At 64.2% G+C, this 22614-nt stretch overlaps 2 protein-coding genes across 6 annotated transcripts in view; one reads left to right on the forward strand and one right to left on the reverse strand.

Annotated features, from left to right (window-relative positions):
• Nucleotides 1-22614, reverse strand: part of BRF1 (BRF1, RNA polymerase III transcription initiation factor subunit) — a 62280-nt gene that overhangs the window by 17499 nt on the left and 22167 nt on the right. For 2 of the 5 annotated variants that reach the window (XR_003044113.1, XM_006925613.3), the window contains exons 2-5: nt 20494-20574; nt 10298-10471; nt 5304-5335; nt 2875-2947 (exon numbers count right to left, since the gene is read on the reverse strand). Coding sequence is in view for 1 of the 5 variants with exons in the window: in XM_006925613.3 (XP_006925675.1) it covers nt 2875-2947; nt 5304-5335; nt 10298-10391 (199 nt within the window). In the remaining 4 variants the exon portion in view is untranslated. Of the gene's footprint in view, nt 1-2874; nt 2948-3216; nt 4043-5303; nt 5336-10297; nt 10472-20493; nt 20575-22614 lie in introns of those variants that run through there. The other 3 variants (XR_003044114.1, XR_003044115.1, XR_003044116.1) reach the window with 3 other exon arrangements.
• Nucleotides 7-1964, forward strand: BTBD6 (BTB domain containing 6). Its single transcript, XM_006925612.3, has 3 exons — nt 7-122; nt 258-376; nt 538-1964. The coding sequence occupies exons 1-3, from the start codon at nt 42-44 to the stop codon at nt 1568-1570; spliced, it is 1233 nt and encodes a 410-aa protein (XP_006925674.1). The 5' UTR covers nt 7-41; the 3' UTR covers nt 1571-1964.

Raw genomic sequence — 22614 nt, forward strand, 5'->3', positions numbered from 1 at the left:
AGCCCCAGCTGTGTGCCTTTCTCCTCCCCAGGAACGCGCTGATGTTCAACAACGAGCTCATGGCCGACGTCCACTTCATTGTGGGGCCCCCGGGCGGGGCCCGGAGAGTACCTGCCCACAAGGTTGGTAGAGGCTTGGCCCTTTGAGCTCCTAAAGGCGACAGGCCCTCCGGAGTGTGGACTGTCCTCTACCCCAGGTGCGGCAGCCGCCGGAGGTAGGGAGGGCCCAGGGCTCAGGGCTCCTTGCTCTCTCCACAGTACGTCCTAGCTGTCGGTAGCTCAGTCTTCTATGCCATGTTTTACGGAGACCTGGCGGAAGTCAAGTCTGAGATCCACATCCCCGACGTGGAGCCCGCAGCGTTCCTGATCCTGTTAAAGTAAGTCAGCCCCAGCAGCTGCAGGGACGGGGTGGTCCCTCGCTGCCAGTTCCCCCAGCCAGCAAACGAGCGGGGAGTCCACAAGGACAGACGGGCTCATCTCTCAGGCCCTGGGTGCCCCGCGTGCCCCACGCGGCCTGTGACGTGGTCCCTGCTCCTAGGTATATGTACAGCGATGAGATCGATCTGGAAGCTGACACGGTGCTGGCCACTCTCTATGCCGCCAAGAAGTACATTGTCCCCGCGTTGGCAAAAGCCTGCGTCACCTTCCTGGAGACGAGTCTGGAAGCCAAAAATGCCTGCGTCCTGCTGTCCCAGAGCCGGCTGTTCGAGGAGCCGGAGCTGACCCAGCGCTGCTGGGAGGTCATCGACGCACAGGCCGAGGCGGCCCTGAGGTCCGAGGGCTTCTGTGAGATTGACTGGCAGACGCTGGAGATCATCGTCACTCGGGAGGCCCTCAACACCAAGGAGGCCGTGGTCTTCGAGGCCGTGCTGAGCTGGGCGGAGGCCGAGTGCAAGAGGCAGGGCCTGCCGGTCACGCCGCGCAACAAGCGGCACGTGCTGGGGCCCGCCCTCTACCTGGTGCGCATCCCCACCATGACGCTGGAGGAGTTCGCCAACGGCGCCGCGCAGTCGGACGTGCTGACGCTGGAGGAGACGCGCAGCATCTTCCTGTGGTACACGGCCGCCAACAAGCCGCTGCTCGACTTCCCGCTCACCAGGAGGCGGGGCCTGGCGCCGCAGAGGTGCCGCCGCTTCCAGTCCTCCGCCCACCGCAGCAACCAGTGGCGCTACCGCGGCCGCTGCGACAGCATCCAGTTTGCCGTGGACCGCAGGGTGTTCGTCGCGGGGCTGGGCCTGTACGGGTCCAGCTCGGGGAAGGCCGAGTACAGCGTGAAGATCGAGCTCAAGCGGCTGGGGGTGGTGCTGGCCCAGAACCTGACCAGGTTCGTCTCGGACGGCTCCAGCAGCACCTTCTCCGTCTGGTTCGAGCAGCCCGTGCAGGTGGAGCAGGACACCTTCTACACGGCCAGCGCCGTCCTGGACGGCAGCGAGCTCAGCTACTTCGGGCAGGAGGGCATGACGGAAGTGCAGTGTGGCAAGGTGACCTTCCAGTTCCAGTGCTCCTCGGACAGCACCAACGGGACCGGGGTCCAGGGCGGGCAGATCCCCGAGCTCATCTTCTACGCCTGAGGCACTGGGGGGGGGACCCGGGGGGGCCGCACACTGTGGCGGCTTCGGGGCCTCGTGAACTTTGTATCTCTTTTGTACACAGCCAAGCTGTGAAATAGACGTTTTCTACACAGACAGAGCCTCGGTTTCTGGATGCTGGCGGCTGGGCCTCAGAAGGCGCTCACGTTGGGCAGAGGGCAGCGCTGGGGGCGTGGAGCGGGCCCGGGCCCCGCCACGGGCACCCGCACCTCGTGCTTTCTGGGCTTTTCTGTCCCTCTTACCTTGGATCCTATTCTAAGTGGTTTTAAGCTTAACTTCACATTTTTCCTTCAAATCCGAAAGCGAGGAAAAGTAATTTAGAATCGTTCATCCCTTTAAGTGGATTTCCACAATAAAGTTATAACAGTGAGAACCACACGTAAACACGTGACTGTGGGAGGGTCCGCAGCTGCCAAGGGGATAAGGGAACCTGTGGCCTGAATGGCACTTACTGGCCAGAAGCTGCGGCGGGCCCAGGGGACTGTGCCCCATGCCAGCAGGCCAGGCCTCCACCATCTGGGGTGGGGGGGAGGCTGGCTTCCAGGGGCTGCAGCTAGAATGCTCGGGAAAAGATCGGGGGTCTTGCTCGTGGTAAAGCGTGCCCGCTGCTTGGACGAAGCCCTGCCGTAAGCCTGGGATTCAGGCTGCGGGGGGTGGGGCCGGGAGGGGGAGGTGCACTGTGGGACCAAGCCAGCTCCGTCCTCCCGCCGCTCACACTCCCTTTGCTTCTGGGAGAGCTCGGCTTGACCTCCCGGGGGAAGAACCCGTCACTCAGTGCGGGGATGTGGCCTCTTGAGAGAAAAGGCTGGGCCGGTAGCATGGCTGCAGCCTCCTGGCCCACCTGCCCGACCCTGCCTTCCCAAACCCGGGGAGCCATCCTGTGGGTGACCCAGGACCCACTCCCCAGCCACTGCCCCGAGTCTGAGGACATGCCTGTCCGGATGCTGATGGACACAGGAAGGAGTGGCCCTGCAGGCTAAGAGCCATCCTCCTGGCGAAGCTCCAGTACAGGCCAGGCCATCCGTCCACCAAGGTCCTGGCTGCCAGGTGTAGTCCACGAGAGGTGGACACGCGGGTCACCACACACAACTGCTGGTGCCCTCTGTCTACACCCTCGTCCACACCTGCCTGGGACCGACCTCCACGTTCTGGTTGTAGACCAGAAGGAGCTGTCACTGGGCTCCTGGCAGCTTCGCGGGACACGTCCCCTCCCCGCCACATGCCCACATGTGTGCCCGCCGCCCCCTTCCCCTTCCCCAGCTGGCGCGCCCGCTGCCCCGCCGTACCTATCGCCGGCGCATTGATGCACAGCTCCCTCGCCAGGAGGAGGAACGTCTTCCCCAGCACGTACACGTTCACCTGCCGGAGGAAGCACACGCGGGCACCGTTGGTGTCGCTCTGCACGGCCCTGCGTAAGACCCCGCCGGCCCCCCAGGCCCGCGGCTCACGCCGTGGCGAGCTCTTCCCGCTCCTGGCTGTAGAGCGGCCTGGACACCGTGCAGGACTGGCAGTCCTGTCCTCACCAGGCCCTGCCCTGGGACCCCTGCCTCCCAGGGGGCTCCCTCGCCTCAGCCAGCCTGGCCTGTGGGTCTGTGAGCCAGGGCCCAAGAAGCCACCCGAAAAGACACCTAGGAAAAGTCAAGGCCTCGGTGTGTGCCGCGTCCATCCTGGGGTGCTGAAGAAGGAGAGGAGATGGAGGTTCCTCGAGGGGCAGCCGTGGCGGGGAGGGGCACCACCCCTGCTGGGTGTAGTCACACCTCCTCCTCTGAGATACCTGACAAGGCTCCAGAAGCCCCGTCATGAGGGGTGCCGGCTCACGGAGCTTGCGACCTGCCCACCTGTGTGCACGTGAGTGTGCACGTGTGCCTGTGTGTGCACGACTGCCTGAGCATGCATGTGCCTGAGATGAGAGGCACGTGTGTGCGCCCCAGCCCTGTGCTGGCTTCGCACCAGGCCCTGGAGCCCCCCGACTTCACACTTCTCAGACCACAGTGCAGCTGCCCTAGCCGGACACGCTGTCGCCTGTCCTGCAGTGTGCCCAGGTCGCAGCCCCCCAGCAGACGACCTCGATGCTACAGTGGCCTTTCCAGTAGAAAGCCCAACCAAGGAGGGAGGCACATAATGCGCAGGCGGCTGTCGCCAGAGGGGCCGCCAGCGTCCCTGCTCATCAGAAATGACACTGACACCCGTCTAGGTGCTAGTGTCTGTAGCTGTCATCTCCTGACCACGGCTGGCCATGCCCGGATGTGGCCGGCAGCGCCCGCCCCCCCACTCCTCTCCCAACGGCAGCCTCGCCACGAGGACACGGGCTTCCGGCCAGCACCCCTGGGTTGTAGCGCGCTCTGGGTGGCCCTGCGGGGGCACGTTCACCGCGAGCTCAGGAGTGCCGACCCTTGGCTGGGTGAGTGAAGCGGAACTTTTAGTCTTTTGCTCATTTTCCCTAGGGCAGCGGTCCCCAACCTTTGTGGCCCCAGGGACCGGTGCTCCTCTGAGAATCTAATGCCTGATGATCCGAGGCGGAGCTGAGGCGGTGATGCCGGCGCTGGGGAGCGGCTGCAGACACAGATGAAGCTTCGCTCGCTCGCCCACCGCTCACCTGCTGTGCAGCCTGGTTCCTAACAGGACGTGGACCGGTACCGGGAACCTCTGGTCTAGATGGTCAGCCCCTGGCATGTGAGCCCCCGGGGGAGGCCTCAGCCCACCGGGTGCCCACACCTGGCCCGAGAGCATGTCCAGCCTGAGCTCGCAGGCTCCCTGCTCTGGCCAGGTGAGCAGGAACACTCCCGCCATCTCCGTCGTCCACCTGGACACCTGACTGGTCTCCCATCTCCAATCACGTCATGTGAAAAACTACTAGAAGCCCCTCCTCCCAGCAGGCATCCCGCCTGGCCCTACTCCTGTCACTCCCAGGAGTCACCGGATGGAAGCTGGCCCGTGTGGCCTTGCCAGGAACCAGCACGGCACATGGCACGCTGGCCTCTCCCAATTCCGGTGGGCTATTTTTAGCTCGACCCCGGAGTATTCCAGCGGGACTTCTGAGAGATGCTATTTATGAAGACAGCTGGGAGGACAGAGCACAGGGGGCTTCTGGTTGAGGTCCAAGTCCACCTGCTGGGCCGTCCTGGGGGCACCACAGCCCGGAGCGAGGCCCATGCCCATCTGGGGTGACCCTGCTCCCTGCTCAAAGTCTCACACTGTCCTCATGCCTGGTTCCAACGACACCGTTTCTCTTTCCAAGTCCTCAGTGCGGCGGTCACCGAGGGCCCGGCCCCAGGGCGCAGGGCCAAGCCTGCCCCAGCGCCACCACCAGGGACACAGCAGGACCTCGACGGTCCCGCCTGGCAATGCCCCGGCCCCCGAGTGTCCCGTCCACAGAGGTCCCTCTTACTGGGTCTTTCCATCACGTTCAGTCCTTTGGAAATGAAAGATTCTACAGAAAAACGCATTCCCGGGGCCTAAAAAGCAAATTCTTCTAAATAGTAAATACGGGTTTTGATACTCTATAAAAGGTATGCACGCGAATCCACTGAGAATCTCCCAAGCCCGGGACAGAGTGCCCTGGGCCTTTCCACGGGTGCTGAGACCGGGCCGCCGGCGAGGACACCACCGTGGCCCGCGTCCACTGCCTCCCAGCGAAGAGCACGCCCTCCCGCCCTCTGCCTTCGAACCCTCCCGACCAGACAGCTCGGATGCCCGCGGGGAGGGAACGGTCTACCTGGAGCAGGTCGCTGAGGTCCAGGAGCATGTCTGCAGGATGGTCAAGGAGCACGCCGCCCAGGCCACAGGCCCGTGGAGACCCCGCCATGGCCGCTGAGGGAGCAGGGGTGAGGCAGCAGCAGGGCTGGCCAGGGCTTTCCAGACGCTGCCCCCAGCCGGTGGGGGGCGCTTCACGGTGGCCCTCAGCCGCCCGCCCCGCATGAGCCTGCCCTGCCAGGTGTCCTGGCGCCGGCGCAGCCCAGTATGCGACAATGCCTGCTCCACCCCAGGAGCATCACCCAGCGCCTGCCGGGCGCCCCTGAGGACAGACGGGCACAAGTCCCACAGGCTCCGTTAGGGCCCTCCAGAACGAGCAGAGCCCGAACTCAGTGGGGCGGCCAGGCTGCAAGAGGCACCGGGAGCTGGCTGCGGTGCCGGTGCTGCCCTGGGCCCTGAGGTGACCTGGCCGCACAGATGCACACGCATCAGAACTCACCCAGTGGCACAACCGCGCCCTCTATGCTTCCCCACAGAGGACCCGAGCACCCGAGTCGGGTCACGTGAGGGTCTGCCCACTGCAGGCCCACTGGGGGTGCGCCGGTGCCCGCGGCTGACTTCGAAATGTACGAACCGAGCCTGGCTGAGGGGTGGGCAGCGGGACAGAGACGGGGCGCGACGAGGACCCGGGGTGCCGCCGGCAGACTGGGGGCTGTCCGTGGTGCGGGGCTTCCTCCTGAGCCAGGGCTCTGAGACTCTTCGTGGCAGGCCGATAGGGGGAAAGCGTGCACGTTTTAAAGGTTAGGATTCAACTGCGCCAAGTTAAGAGGACTAAGTCCTTGCGATGACGGTGGCGGGCACCGGCTGGAGGGTCCAGACGGCCCAAGGCCCTCCTCTGAACAGGACAATCTAAGCCACGCGCCTCCCTGTGTGCCCAGCCGGCTGTGAACGCCCCTGGGGCCTGACCCACATGGTCCCCAACCAATGACGCCTGGGCTCTTCCGGCGGCTTCACGTGTCAGCCTGTCTGCCGAGCTCCGTCCTTCCCAGCAGACTGTCCTGACCTTCTGGGCTTGGAGACACCAGACCAACAAACTCGGTGGGACATGTACATATCGGCGGGGACCCAAGCACTCAGGTGCGAGCACGTCTGTTCCCGCAGCCCGGTCCCTGCCACTAAGAGTGCCCTCCTAGGGGAGACACACAGACACAAATAATGACGGCCAGCAAAACCCCTCCAGGTCCTGGACCCTCCTGAGCGTCCCTGTGCACCACAGAGCGTTTCCAGAACGTGTGCAGACGGTTCTGGCGCCCGTGCCCTGCCAGCACGGTCCCTGGCACCCAGGACAGAGGCCACCTACACCGTCCTGCTCCTGGGAGACAATCACAGATGGGACCCGATCTAAGCTCAGACGCACGCGAACGGAGACTGAACAAGGCAGGAGTAAAACAGAAGAGAGCCGCAGAGCCTGTGGGGCGGGCTCCGCAGCGAGAGCGCACGAGCAGAACAGCGAGCTGCTCGGAGGACAGGAGATGCCACAGCACTCGATTCCTCTGGGAGCTGATGGGAGAGAGAACAGAGAGCAGATGGGACGAGCCCGACGTGAGGCGCCAGGAGGAACTCAAACGAGTCAGCAGCGCGGTGAACCTCCGTGCATGGACTTCTCCAGCAAGAACACTTTCAGACTGGACTTAAAAGTGAGAAGAAAAGACACGATTACATCCTGCTTGCAAGGACACCGTCATTACGCCAAGGACCCGGCTTGGAAAGCCGGAGGAGGCACAGCGCGCCCGCACGGAGCAGAAGAAAGCGGCACAGCGCCAGCGGCACCAGACGCGGCGGGACGAGGGGGGGCGTTCGGGACGAGGGGCGTTTCACGGTGACCGAGGCGTCACTGCACCAGGATGAGACGCAGGCCAGAACCCGCGTCCCGGCGGCACAGCTGCAGAACGGGCTGCAGGGCCGAGGAGGCACAGGGGAGCGGCCGCCGCCCACGAGCCCGTGGGCAGTGGGTCGGCGCCTCTTTTCAGGCCCCGTGACAGAAAACCGCGAAGGATGGTCTTAGCCACCTTGAGCCAGGGGCGTTGACCGAGCACCCCAGCCCACGGCTGCAGGGGTGCACTCCTGAGGCACACACGGCACAGTCACGACACTGGGAAATGAGGTCACTCCATGTGTCCCTTGACCTCATGGAGTTACGCCGAAGGTGTCATACGAGGAAACTGTTTCCAAAATAAGTTGACACACTTCATGACTCTGGGTCTATGAAGAAAACACGATGGAAATTAGGAAATACGGTGAACTGAGTGACATCAAAACTGTGATGTCACTAAAACTCAGAGAGAAATTGAGTCCCAAACGTGTGTGTCAGGAAACAGATGGACTAGAATAACTTACACGTGTGTCTCAAGAAGCTGGAAAATAGCGAATTAAACCCAAAAAAACAGAAGAATGCAAAGAAATCAATGCAATATAAAAAGTGTACACTTCAGATAAACAACAAAGCAAAAGTTCACCTCCCTAAGGAGACCAACGAGTGCCGGCCGGGAAGCGGCCAAGTGGCCCGCGCAGCCACAGCACGTAAGTTGCCAGAGGCCCTTCTACACGAAGTGTCCCCAAGAGGCAGACAGAGACCGACAGAGAGTGGACTGCTGGGGAACTGGGGCTGGGGCCTTAGGGCTGGGGGCCTGCGGGGCGGGGCTCCCGGGGGTTGAGAATGTTCTCACGGGGACTGGTGAGGGCGGCACACTTCGTCCAGCGAGCTGGACATGTGCGAATGCCAGCTCAGTGGGACAGACTGAGGGAGGTGCTGTCCCCATGGCAGGATGGGTCAACGGAAAACAGGTGTGATCACCGACTTGGACACAGGGGAGGGGACGCCAGCACGACTGTCCCAGACAGTAAAAGGACCGCAGGGAATACCGAGAGTGCCCGCTGTCTCCACTGTCGAAAGTGACATGGACGCGTGCTCTGCAAGCACAGCTCACCGAAACTGCGACGAGACGCAGAGTCTGATCGTTCCGCGTCCGCTGCAAACCCACATCCTGCCCAAGGCCTTTCCACGAGGAAAGCAGACGGCCCGGGGGCTCCCCGTGAGCCACCCGAGCACGTGGAGGAGGAGTGGCCCTGCCCGCCACAGCCAGCACGCTAGCACGAGGTCCTCGGCTGAATCTGAGGGCAGGGGCACGTGGTGACTGGAGAGACAGACGCTCAGACTCTGGAAGGCCACCATGACGGGGACCAGAACCGCTATCGGCAAGCCCCCCATGTGAGCGCTGCAGCCTGGGGGACGGAGGGTCTGAAGGCGGCAGCGGCCTGGGCGCAGCCAGTGGGCCGCAGGAGCCTCTGTGCAGACCTGTCCCTCATGCCCGGGGGTGACAGGTCACAGGTGACAAAAGCCTCCATACCCGGCTTCCTGGCTTAATGCAGGCCCACAGGCCGCACACGCAGGCCTGCCGGCAGCTCGGCCAAAACCCAACGTGAGACTTAAGCCCAGCTGATGGGCATTTCACAGAGCAGCGGTGCCCAGCTGTACACACTCTGGCCGCTCACCTGCCTGGCGTGACTGGCAAGAGGCTGTGGGCGCTGTCCAGTCACGGCTCCAAAGGTTCTGCCCATCGTGCCCACCCTGGCCCAGGGACCGAAGTCTGGAGAGCAGCCCTCTCCCGGCAGCCCCACGCGGCCCCCCTAGACCCTGTGTGCCAGGGAGGGGAGGTGCTACACATGGCCGGCTACCCTAGGGGCCCCCGTGTGCGCTCCAGGGCTCTGCAACTCAGGCACCAGAACAGGGCGCGCGGAGCCCAGCCAGGCGCAGAGCGGCCCAAGAAAGGGGTGGGGATGAGGGGCATCCAGGGCATGTCTGGGGACCCTGCCTGGGGCATTGAGGTGGTGGTGCCGGTGCCCAGGACAGGACAGAGGGAACCGCGCTCCACCTGGACCCCACTCACCTCCCCAAAACAGCCATCCTGAGGCCGGACAGCAGGCCTCCCCAGACCCTGCTATTCTGTCTTTAACGGCTTTACAAGGTCAACGTTACAGGCGCTGGTTCAGCCGCTCAAGCTGCACAGCCCGGGGCTCTGAGACTACGTGCAGAGCTGGGCAGCCAACGCCGTGGCCTAACTCGGGCACACCGCGAGCACTGGCCTCGGCGATCGCCCCGTGCCCTCCCCTGGGTCTGTGCTGTCTGCGGATTCTCTTGTGCCCAACGTGTCATACACGGGCATCGCCGACACATGGCCTCTATGCCCGGCTTCCTCCCGAGCTTTCTGCTGGGCGAGCGAGTCTCCGAGGACCAAAAGTCAGTAAGAGGAAGAGACAGGACACGGGGTGACGCAGGGGGAGAAGCCAACCACTCAGCCGTGACAGGAGTGCCGGGTGACAGGGCCGCTGCGCCCACGTGCCACGCACCCCAAGCCGAGGACAAGGGGCGCTCCGGGTGGTCAGATGCCACACGCCCGGGGTGTCAGGCTGCTCGGCGGGGTGAGGGGCAGGGAGACCGTGGCACCGCCGTGCAAACTCTAGGGAGGCCCATCGCTGCCTGGACGTCCTCCACAGCGCCCCCAAGAGCTCGGGCAGAAGACTCTTGTCAGCGCGCACAGGTGCTGGTCTCAGCTTGCGGTCAGAGAAGGGTCCCACCCAGGACTAGGTGGGGGGAGCCCCAGAGTGGGAGGAAGGGCATCGGGAAGTCCCCGAGGGCAGAAGTCGCTCAGCTTTCAGGCAGAGAGAGGGCACCACGTCCCACCTGGAGGGAGCGGAGCTGTGGGGAGGGGACGGGATCAGCAGGCCTGGTGTGGCCACTGCCCTGCACCTTGGGACGCAGGCCTAGTACCCCCGGGCCGGCAAGGGAAGGCATGGAAGCATGGCGTGGAGGACCTCTCCATCCTCCCTGAGGGCCGGGGGCCGGGCGCCCAGGATCCCGACACCCGTCCAGACGGGTGGCCACCCCGACGCCGTGCCCACCGTGCCCGACGGCGGGTACGAGGCCACGCCAGGGCGCCGAGAGCCCCCAAAGGATACGCGGAGTGCCCTCCGTGCGGCACACGAGGTAGAGGCAGGCGGCGACCACGTGGGCCATCTTCCGGCCGCGGGTCAGGCGCTTGCTCACAGCCATCTTGAAGAAGTTGAAGGCCGTGTCCAGGCAGTGCTGGTTCAGCTGCAGCTGGCTCCCCAGGTGGTGGATCTGCCGCCGCCCTAGGACACAACGCCAAAGGTCACCACGGCCCCCACTGCCCCCCGCACGGCCACCCCGCACCCCAACAGGCAGGGCACGGCTCTACGCCCTGTTTCTCTCAGCTCACTTTTTGTGAGTGGTCCAAGAACACAGGATGCAAACTCCCCGTGATCCCCACCGCCACCAACTCTCCGCCCCACGTTGACGTGGCAGTAGGCCTGGGCCTGGGCGGGTGGGGGCGGTGCGGTGCTCAGGTGTCTGGAAGGGCTATTTGGGCTGCTGGCCTGGGGTACCGCCCCCCAGCAAGGCTGAGTGCCCCAGGCTCTGCCTCCTCCTCCAGCAGCAGGGCAGGGCTGTGCCCGCTGGCCCGCCAGGCGCCACGAGGAGAGGGAGCGCCAGCCTCCTGCGCCGTGTGGCCAGGGCACGCACAGCTCCCGGGGTTCGGGGAGGTGCGATCTGCACACGTGCCTGTCCCCGAGCTGACCTGCCCTATGAAGACAGCGGCAGGAGAGCAGCAGAGCGCTGCCACACACCCGGCGGGACCTGCGGGCCCCGGGCACTCGGAGCAGGACGGAAGCCCACGGGCCTGGCCAGGAACACTGCGGGGAGCTGCCGGGCGACCGCCACGGCCCGCTCGTGCCCACACACCTGCCGTCGGCACACGGGGCGGGCAGACCCCGTCACAGACCCCAGCGCCGCCCACGACCTCCACACCCAGACCTCTCTCCTCCACCGGGCTGCGGCTGCGAGGGCTACGCGTGTCCGTGGTCTTGCCTGGTTCATGGCCAGGCCCACCCACCCTGCACATGGCTGACGATGACCCGACACTGACCGCTGGCCAAAGGCGGGCACCCAGGGAGCAGCCAGTGTGCGGCCTGGCAGCTGGGGCATGTGCCTGACTCTGCCTGAGGGACCTGGCAATTGGCACCCCACGCGACACCCCCAACCACCCCCACCTCCGTGCAGCCCTGCTCCATCGAGCACCCAGCGAGGCTGCCCAGAGCCCGTGCAGCTGCAAGACCTCCAGCCAGGGGGAGTGACAAGGCGTCAGGGTCGTGGTCACTGTCTCTGGAGCTGAGGTCCAGGTAGAGCGAGGCCCTGGCCGACTGACAGAGGGTGGCGGTGCCCACGGCCACTTCCTGTGGGCGCGCCATGCAGGAGAGGGTGGGAGGTGAGCAGACCAGCTGCAGGGGGGACCGTGCCTGGGGACCCCCACACCCGGCAGTGAGAGGGGCACTCCATCGAGGGCACTCACTCGAGGACAGGGCCCTTGGAAGCTTGTGACACCGTCAGTGCGACAGAACACACTGCGCAAGTCGTGCACCCTGAGCGCATAGCCCGGCGGGCCACCGCGGAGGGCCACCACGGAGGGCCACCACTTCCACGCCCGGCCAGTTCATCTCCCCAGAAGAAACCCGCCCACTGGCGTCACGCCCCGGCCCTGAAGCTTTCGGTGCGTGCATGTTCAGGGGGCACGAATGGCCGATGCGGCCTCACACGCATGCGGCGCGGATGGCGGGAGCCGCGGGACCAGCCTCGGTGCAGCAGCTCCCTCGGGCCGTCGCCTGGAGAGGAATGGGGAGGAGGCGCCTTGAAACACTGACGCTTTGTAAACACGAGGCCCCCCCTTCCACTCGCGATGGCGGGACGTGGGCACAGCAGCCCCCGGTGGAAGGCGGGCCCTCCGACCCACAGCGCAGCCCCACGCCACAGGGCGCAAGGGCAGGCTGCATACCCGCGGGTCCCCGTGTGGCTGCCGCCAGGAGCCACGCCTGTGAGTGCATCCAGGGCAGCCAGAGCCGCCCGTGCCCCCCGCGCAAGCTGCAGAAGCAAAGTGCTCGATGTGCGGCTCACGCTGGGGTAAACTGGACCAAACTGGACCAACCACCGGAACGACCCTAGCTCTGCGGAAAACGGGAGAACGGAACGCCAGGTGGACGGGCAGACGGCCCGCGGCGGGAAGGCTCCGAAGGCCTTACAGCCTGTCTCAGGGGAGCGTCAGCTCGCGCAAACGCACACACGGGCTGCGGCTGAGGAGGGAGCCGGGGGCGAAGGGCGGCCTCTGCCTCCGCGGGCATGGACGGGTGCAGACGCTAGGCAAGGAGGGGACGAGCAATCACGACGGACTTCCGCGGAGAAGCAGTGCCACAGGGAGAGGGGACGGCCGCGCAGAGCGTCCAAGGTGATGCACTTCAAAGCACAAACTGCCGGGACACAGAAGGGGGAGGGGCCGGGAACCAGCACGGGCCCACAGGCTCCCACCCTGGCCCTGCCCCGTCTGAGTGGGGCTGGCTGAGGCTGCCGTCTAAGGAACAGATGGTGGCAAAGGGACGCCGTGACTCCCTGGAGGAACCCGCAGGGACCACGGCCAGCACCAGCAGTGCTGCGTCGTGACTTCCGGCAGCCCTGAGCTCGGGGGGGTGGGGGGAGAAGGCGCCCACCTTGGGAGATCCTCCCCCAGATCCACGGCAAACTCAGACCGAGGGACCTGGAACCCGACACCTGCCCGGGACTCTTCAGATGTGTTGGCTTCGCGGAGGCTGGCGGGACGGGCCGCAGCGGCCCAGGGGTGCCTGGAGCGAGCACGGGGCGCGGGGCCAAGGGCAGGTGTGCACTGTGCGTGGCAGTCCTGGCCTCGTCGACCTCCCGCGAGTCACCGGCCAAGCCTGGAAGACGTGCGTGTCGGGGGACGGAGAGGCGAGCTCGGTGCCTCTGCAGCCTCCACGCGCCTCACGGTCTTTTATTTTCAGAAAGAGCAACGACCGTTTTCACCGAGTGCCTGCTGTGTGCCAGGCCTTCCCTTGAGGCTGTCGCCCGCTTCACACAGGAGCAACCTGAGGCTCCGGGAGTGGAGGCCCTGGCTGGAGTCCTCGCCGGTGCAGGTGGAGGCCGCGTGTGGATGGGCACCTGTCCGCTCCGCACCCCCGCCCCCAGGCCCAGCTCTATCCACTGACTTTAGCGAGGACCCACGGCCTCACGTGCCTCCTGGGCTGTCCCTGCTCTCGGCTTTGGGGCGGTCCTGCTATAGCCGCTCCGCGTCCAGATGGCAGCAACCGTGTGCACGTCAGCCGCTGCAAGACGCCGGGCGAGCGACCTTCCATCAGGTGCCTCAGGGGAAGGCCACGTCTGGAAACTATTCGCATGTCGTCAGCCACGTTGGCCAGCAGGTGCCAGACGGCAGTCCAGGTGATGAGCAGAGGGTACCCCTCCTCCTTGGAAGCTGGGGACCTCATAATAGCTCCGGTGTCCTGACGACTCAGAAGCGTCCCCAGCCAAAGGCTCCGTGGCCCGTTCTTGTCACGGTCCCTGGCACACACTCCGAAAGGAGCTGGAGGGGTCTGTGGGCACCGCCCCTGTGGCTCAGAGTGAGAACTGTTGGTGGGCTTTCTGCCTCAAGTCTCTGCGTCCCAGCGCCACCCCGGAGAGGAGACCGTGGGGTCACAGAGTGAACTGCCACTGGGAGCCGGAGGTGGCCGGACGCTGTGCCAGGACGTCCAGATTCTATAAGGACCAGGATCCTGCTGGCAGGTAGAGAGCTCTCGACGATTCACAGCCCGGCAAATGACAAAATGACACAGCTAGCTGAGTTCCAACCAAACTTGGCGACTTGCTCCATATCGCAAACCTCTTGGCTTCGCTCCGTGCTCAGCACTGCTAGCGAGTGCCCGCGGAAGCCAGGCACGTGGCCTCGGGAAAGCGGAGGGAGCCTTCACGCAGAAGCTGAGCTGCCTTCATTCAGACCCGCTGCTGCCCACCTGGCTGCAGGGCGCAAGGCCGCCTGCGTCTGGGCTGCAGCCCTCTGCCCCGAAACACAGTCGCAGCGGCCACGCGGGGCGCTGTGAGGACCCGAGGGATGACGCGCGCCCAGCACGGCGGAGGTCCTCGGTGAGCGCTGTCACTGTGGCACTCGGCGCCGCCGCTGCCTGCTTGCCCCTACCCTCCTAGGAGCCGGACGGCGGATGGCAGACGTCGGGGTCATTTGTGTTGAAACGCAAACAACCGCTAGTGACTTGGGGCACAGAAGTGGAAGGCTGAGTGGCAGGGCTGGGACCGACTGATGCTGTCCACACTCCCTCGGGGACCCCACCTGTCACTGGCCCGAGTGGTCTGGTCCACGGCTAGCCCCTCACGGGGACCCCGCACATGCAGGCGGAGCCGCCTCCAGTTCAGTCACACGGCCCTGCCGTTTGACAGCCGAAGTCCCCAGGGTGGGCTGAGCTGGCTACATAACTGCTCTGGTCTGGCCCCGGCCGTGGGACCAGAGGAAGCCGCTCCTCCCCCCGCCCTGTCCAGAGCAGGGGTGCGCCCGCCCCGCTGCGGAGAGGCCGGCCCTGCGCTCCTTCCGAGCAGAGGGAGCCGGTCCAGTTTGGTTGGCTCAGGAGGTGGGAGCTCTCTTACCACCCCAAGTCTCCACGTCCCGGGCCTCAGGGTGACACAGAACGAGAAAGGAGGGACATCCCGCTGCAGAGAAACATCTGCCCACAAACGTCTCAGTGCCTCTCCTACCAAGGCCAGTCTCGAAGCGCTAAACAACAAAGCCTTTAACAGCCCCACAGACCTAGAGAGGGCAGCTCCCTCGACACCTGTGGGTTACGGCCAGACCGAAGCTGAGAGAGACCCGCAGCTTTAAACGCAATTAAAAAGAGAAAGCGGAACGCCCCGCCCGCCCAGCCAGGGCCCTGGACACCACGCAGGAGTGCGGGACGAGCGCGCCGCAGCGGAGAGAGAGGACGGCCGGCCCGCCCGGGCAGCACGGCCCCCTCCAAGAGGCAGAGCGCGGCCCGGGCGTGCGGGGCGTTCCGCTCAGACCCGTCTTCCTCTGCGGGAGCGGAGCCCCGGTGTGGGGCGGGGACGCAGCCCTTGGCAGTCTCGACGGCAGCCTCTGTGCCCCGGGCCTGGCCGGGCCGTGCGCTCAGCCAGGTTCCCGCGTCGGGCAGCACGGGGCCGGCGGGGCAGCGCCTGGCCTGGCAGCGGGCCCATCTGTGCAGCTCTTGTGCCTCTTCCCCATGTCACACGCTGAGGAGCTGAACAGGAGTAACGAACTGAACGGACGTGGGGCGGAGACGGCGAGGGGCAGAGCCGATAAGACGGGAAACAGACCAGCGACGCAGCTCAGCGAGGCCCACCGGGAGGAGGGACACGGCTAAGAAGACACGCACGCAGCTTGTGGGGCCAGCACTGCCGCGCCCTGAGACCCGGGAGCCATGGACAAAAGGCAGAGACTCGAACTCGGGCCAGGCCAGGCCAGGCAGGCTGCGCCCCGACCCAGTGGGACCGCTCCGCAGAACGAGTCAGTGCGATCGAGACCTGCAGGGAAACGATCCTCTCCGTAGACACAAAGACGCCTGCGCCGGGATGCTCACGGCTCCCGGAGACGGGGACACGGGCTCACGTCGAGGCCAGGAAACCGGGGCGGCCAGTGCAGAGGCCCTCAGGGGCCCAGGAGGAAGCGGCTGGAGACTGCGGCGAGCACTCCGCACTTGACCGGCAGGCTCGGGCGTCCCCGCTCGTCTGGGAAACCGGGGAGCTGAATCCGACCTTTGTTTTGAAAAGCAAAGGAGCCAGGAAGACAGAGCTCGGGGACCCACAGCACCGACAAGGGCTGGGGCGTGACAAAGAGGCGCCGGCCTCAGGGCGCACGCACGGCATTTAGAGAGAGCGCCTGTCCTCACAGCGGGGTCTGATGACAGCACACGATGCCACGCTCTGGGGCAAGAGCAGTCCTTAGAAGGTTGGTGTTGGAACTGGGTGTCCAGGTTAAAAATGTCACCCTTGACCCTACCTCGCCCCAGCAAGAACACTGTCTGGAGGTGCAGCGCAACCCTAAATCCGACTGGAAGCAGTAAAGCTTCCAACGGGAGTCAGACGGGGGCTCGGGAGGCCCTCCAGACCGGGGGACGGACAGGACCTCCTCAAACAGGTCGCGGAAAACACAACCACACGAACCCAACGCACCGGGCCCTCCCCAGAGTTAGGACATCGACAGACGCCATTAAGGAAGTGACGACCAGGAGAAGGACTCGAACTATGAACATCCAGCAAAGGACAGGAGCCCAGAACGCGGGCCAGGCGCCCAGCAACCGGTAAGAAAAGCAGAGTCGATCAAAGAGCACAGTGCGAGGCGACTACGGGCAGCCCGCGCGGCCACACGGCGCGGCCACAGGGCGCGGCCAAGGTCGGCCCAGCGGTGCAGGTGACCACCGACGGCGAGCGCACCCGCGGCCCCGGAACCCCGCTCCCGCCATATCCCCAAGAACGTGCCCCCTGCAGGACAGGGACTGACCCAGAAGGCTGTGCTCACACTGTGTGCCACGCAGCAGCACACACTGCGGCACACCGCGAAGGGCCCTCCTGGGACCCGCTCCGTGTGTCTGACGCGGGGGACGAGACAGCCAGCAGGGAGCCTTCTGGGCACAGGCAGCAGGTTCTGCCGTGACGGGGGCCGCGACTCACGGACGTTCACCCCGTGCCCACTGGGCTGCACACGCCGCAGACGATGGACCCAAATCAGCTTCCCCGGGAGACGTCGCCAAATGAAAATGCTCATGCCGGTTCACAGCTGAGGACGGAGACCCACAGGGCCCCAGCTAAGGAAAACGAGACCAGAACCCAGACAGGGCGTGACTTCCGCTGCTGGGCCCTGGGGGACACCTGCCTCGAAGCCCCAGCGAGCACTCCCGAGGGAGGACAGTCACGCTCCAACACGCAAGGCGCCCGAGTTTCTCCCCCGTGGACCCGCTCGTCAACCACGGCCGAGCACGTTTCCACGAAAAGGCAGGTGTGAGCACAGGAGCCAAGGGGGAGGCGGCGCCGGGCCGAGCTGCACGTGACGCAGGCAGGGACCGAGGCCCGGGTGAGCCAGCCGTCTGCTCGTCTTCCAGGAAAGGCAACCCAACCGAACAGAAGTCGTCACAGCCGAAGCTGAATTCAAGGATTTCGACCAAACCCCACAGGCTGGTGGGGGGACGACAGCTCTTTCTCTCCAGACATTGGGAGAAAAAGGTGAGGGTGGCCACGGACTGCCACACTGCTCACTGTGCCCCCAGGACCGGGGCAGGCGATGGACACGCGTGGGGAAGAAGCAACCCCGACTACATCGGCGGCGGCAGCAGCAGCAAAGGGGACTGAAAGACACACACACAACAGGGACCGCGAGGCAGGAAGCACCCGGTTCTCACGGGGCGTCTGGACGAGGTGGGGTCCCGCCCCTACCGCCCCGCGGCTCCGGGGAGGACAGGGAGCAGGTGAAGCTGGCAGAAACCCACAGAGCAGGGAGGAGAGAGGAAGACTCTGCAGACGGCGGGCCAACGGGGCACAGCGCGGCCCCGGGGAGGGTGGGCGGCTCCGGTCGGTCAACAGTCCAGGGCTGGACCAGGGCCTCCCGCCGCCCGCACCCGGGCAGAGACGGGACGCTGACACTGAAGGCGGGAGGGCGCCTGGGGCGGGTGCAGGGCTCTGACACTCGGCGGGCATCCTGTGTGGACAGGGCTGCAGGGGACTGGCCGGCGCGGCTTCCGCAGACAGCGGAGCGGGCCCTCGGCCTCGGGCCCCACGCCCCGTTCTGCGCAGCCCAAGGGGCCTGCTTTGATCGCTCACTCCAAGCAAGGGTTCCTTAGCTCTTTTACTGGGACGGGTCCCTCCGCTCCCTTTGCTGCTGGTCTCCAGGTTCCGTGCCATGAGCGCGTGTGCACGACACTGCTTGTCACAATTTATCTGGGCCTGATGCACAGCACAGCACAGATGTCTGGGACGCACACGTCCTCGACTGGGAACTAAGTCCTAGAGTCACTGGAGACAGAGGAAGAGTCGCAGCAGCACCGGCTGGAGGGCAGGCGTGTGGGGTGCGGTGGGGTGGGGCCCCCAGCCAGGAAAGACTCCCCTCAGAGCCGGCAACTGGAAAGCCGGCCAAACTGTGGGTGCAGACGACAATGCCACCCTCACCACGGGGGCTTCGACGTGCCCTCTGTGACAAACAGGACAAGTGTCAGGTTGTCTCAAAAGACAGAGGCCCTACAGACCACGACCTCGCGTCAGAATGGTCAAACTGGGAATAAGGCAAGCGACCACTACACCAGTAAACCCAGGGGCCAGAGAAAAAGCACGGTGGGGAGCACACCACACCCGACGCGGGGGGTCGTCATAGGCCCAGCATCTGTCCCCACGGCGTTTGGCCAGCGTCGATGTCACCTACTCCATCCACAGCCGCAGCGGGGAGGGGAGGCAGGTCCTGGAGAGTCGAGGAGAGGTGACCGAGAGTGGGGACACACAGAGCCAGGGAAGTGCTCATACGTGCCGGCTTTCCTGAACACGTCCCCAGGGGCCCTGGCAGAAAGTGTCCCTGCCTGAGCTGACCACAGCTAACGTCACACACAGAGGTGACAAACTGGATGCTTTCCCCTGAAGTCAGGAACAAGACACTTCTGACCAGGGTGCCAGAGGTTCTAGCCAGGGCCGCCAGGCACGGAAAGGAACTGACACACGCTAGCTCGGGAAGAGAAGCAAATAAAGCTCCATCGGCGGAGTCATGACGTCGTATGTGACATGGAAAGTCCTCAGGAATCCACTAGAAAACTGTCGTAATGAGTGAGTTCTGCAAAGGTTGCAGGATCCACAATCCGTACACAAGCATCTATCATATATCTACGCACTGGCAACGAGGACTCCACTGACGAGGGTCTCAAGAAGGATAAAGCATTTCGGAAGTAATGCAAGAAGAGATCCAAAACGTGTACCCTGAAAACCGGCCAAACTGCTGAATCAAACGAAAGACGACCGGCCTCGACGGGAAGACGCCGCGCTCAGGGCAGAAGACGCGGCCGCGCTAAGGTGGCCACATCCCAGGCTCGGCGGCGCCATCAGAACCCCAGCCGGCTCTTCGCAGAAACTGACGAGCTGATCCTATCACGCAGGTGGAAATTCAAGGGGCTCAAAACATTCAAGGAAACCACGCTGAAGAGCACCAAGCTGGAAGGCCCGCACTTCCGGATTTCAAATGCAAAGCGGCCGCGACCAGGACCCGTGGCAGTGGCACGAGGACTGACACAGAGCCACGGGCAGAGCTGGCAGTCCACGAATAAACCCTCGCGGCTGTGGCCGACTAGCTGGGCAAACACGGCCGTGACACACGTGCCAGGTGTGCTGGCGCCCACGGGCAAGGGCGCAGTGGCCTTGCTCACCGTGCAAAGCGCACTCGCAGGGGCTCACCCCCGAAATCGAAGACCCGAAACCGTAGAGCTCAGAAGAAAACAGCACGAATCTGTGATTCAGATCGCATGGGCCTCGTTTCTTAGTTAGGACCCAAAAAGCACAGGCTTTGTGACAAAGGGACAGATGGGTACATTGGACACCATTGAAATGAGAGACCTTTGTGCTTCCAAGTATGGTACCGGAAAGTGAACGTGCCCACAGACTGGGCGAGCACGTGCTCCAGGGCAGCGGTCCCCGACCTTTCTGGCCCCAGGGACCGGTGCTTCTATGAGTCTAAGCCTGACTGTCTGAGGGGCACCGAGGCGGTGATGCTGGCGCTGGGGAGCGGCTGCAGATACAGGTGAAGCTTCACTCGCTCACCCACCGCTCACCTCCCGCTGTGCGGCCCGGTTCCTAACGGGCCACGAGCTGATACCACTCCGTGGCCTGGGGGTTGGGGACCCCCCGCTTAAACCATGTAAACGATACAAGCTTGTATCTAAACTACATAAAGAACTTCTACAATTTGATAAGACGACGACAAATAACGCGATCGAACACAGTCCCGGGATGGGAACGCACATGTCTGCACTGGGCCATCAAATGCAATGACGATGGCACGTCCTGTCAAAGCGTGCAAACCTGTTCCTGTGCTCGTCTGAACTGACAGCAGGGACAAACAGGGCTCGACCTCACGGGGCGGCCCTGGCACAGTCTTGGCAGGAGGCCACGGCAGGGGGTCCTGAAGATCTGGGGGAGACTCAGGTCCATTCACCCGGAAGTGCCTGCGAGGATGGGACCCTGTCCTCGCCCCGCCCCGCCCCGCCCCACCCGGCAGCACCAAGGTGGGAAATACCGTTCTGCAGGGTCTGAGCTCTCGACTCTTTTCCCAGGTTCACGTGGAAGCCGCCGCCCAGGGTCGGAGTTTTGCCAGCACCTAGAAAGACAGATGGGAGCCATCAGCCCAGACTGAGCAGGGCACACCTGCACTGCCAGGCCCTGGAGCAAGGACACGATGGGTCAGCACTCTGAGCTGCCAGGCGGCCCCGGCACCCTGCACTGCAGCAGCCGAGGCCCAGAGCTGGAGCCTCCTCTGCTGCCTCCTGTGCAGGCAGCAGCCACAGGGCCAGCCTCATGCCCCCAGTGGGGCCTGGCAGAGCCCGCGGCCCTCTCCAGCACAGCGCAGTGCCCGGGACGGGTGGCGGTGCCTGGTGACGGCTCTGTTGTCACACTGGGTGTTGGTGCCCCAATAGGTCACTGCAGGCTCTGTGTCTTCAAGAAGCTGGCCGTGGGGGGCGAGCAGGGGCAGGGCAGCGGTGTGCCCCGCCCCCGGGCTGGGTGGCGCCGGGCAGCCCTGGGGCCTGCAGGCATGGTGCCCATGAGCTCTGCCACCAGCTCTGCTGCTGCTGGCCCTTTCAAACGTGAGGACTGCCGTGTCTGAAATCTTCAAGACGAGGGCCACAGTCACTCACAGTCATCTGACCAGACCAGCCACATCCCGCTGGTTTGTTTCCAGCACGCCCCAACCTTAATTTTAGAAAACGAATTGCCCATTGTTCACACTTACACGGATACGTTTTTAACGAACTAGAGTAACACAGCATCAGAAAAAGGACAATGAAAGGGCATGAGCCCCTGCAGTCCCACCCTGCAGGAACAAGGACACTAGGTGGCCTTCCTGCCAGCCGCCCGCCCTGCTCAGACACTGGCAGACGCACGGAGAGGCCGTGCTGCTGAGTGCAGGTCGAGCATTAAATGCGACCTCCTTGCTCCTCCCTCCACCTGCTCCAACCCGCCACCCCGAGGCCCAGGGGGTGGCACCACCGCCACCCCCAACACGTACCCCTCCTCGCACGACCAGGACCTCTCTCTCCTGTTTCGATGCGTCCTTCCCGCCACCCCGCCCTGACACCCTTCCTGGGGCTGCTCCAGGAGCCATCTCCTGAGTCTTGCTGCCCCTGCACATGTACGCACACGTGTGTACACTCACATGTGCACACATGCACGCAGGCACACGCACACACTCACACATGCACACAGGCATACACACGTGCTGACAGCGTACACATGCATACAGGCACACTTACACATGCACATGCAGGTATACGTGTGCACACTCACAGATACAGACACACGTGCACACACATGCGTACGAGCGTACATTCATGTGCTCACAGCACATGTACGCATACAGGCGCTTGTGCACAGATGCATGTACTCACGTGTGCGCACATGCATACAGGCACGCACACATGTACTCATGTGCACACAGGTACACTCACACGTGTGCGCACACACGTGCACACACACACATGCACCTGCTCCATGGTCACCAAGCTCCTGGGGCAGAGCCTGAAGGCATCGTGTGCTCCCTGCCTGTCCCCTCTCAGACCAAGCTCTCTCAGCACGCCAACACCGTGGGGCTGGAGTGTCACCGCGGGCCAAAGCTGCCCATGCATGATGTCCTCGTCCTTCAGAAGCCCTTCGTACCACTCCCTCTACTTCTAAGAACATTTCACATTTCCCACGAGACCCTTTAACAATAAAAACCACGAGCTGGAACGAACGAGCAGCTTTGATGCGCTCAGGCCAAGACCGCCACCTTGTGGGCAGCAGGGGAGGGACCCACAACGCCCCTGGGACTCCAGATGCCCCCCAGGGCTGAAGCTGCAACAGCAAGAAGGTGCAAAGCCGGACCCCCGCACCTTGAGGGGCGTGTCGTGTGCTCTGCCACTCTGGCTGTCTTGGACAAAGCCAGCTCCACTGAGGCCCCTGGGCCAAAGGAGAAAGTCAGGGTCCTGGCAGGGCCCAGAGGCCTCAGCGCCCCAGAAAGACCCACACACACTCAGGGGTTCCTCCTGCACGGAGACAGAAACCGTAATAACTTCCTATTGATGTTATTTAAAGTATGGGTTTCTGTTGCTGCTGTGAAAGTCCTTTTAAGGAGAGACTTCACACAAGGTCCGGGGGGGGGGGG

Source organism: Pteropus alecto, unplaced genomic scaffold (genome assembly GCF_000325575.1).
Source record: "Pteropus alecto unplaced genomic scaffold, ASM32557v1 scaffold8, whole genome shotgun sequence".
In the NCBI taxonomy this organism is placed as follows: Eukaryota; Metazoa; Chordata; class Mammalia; order Chiroptera; family Pteropodidae; genus Pteropus; species Pteropus alecto.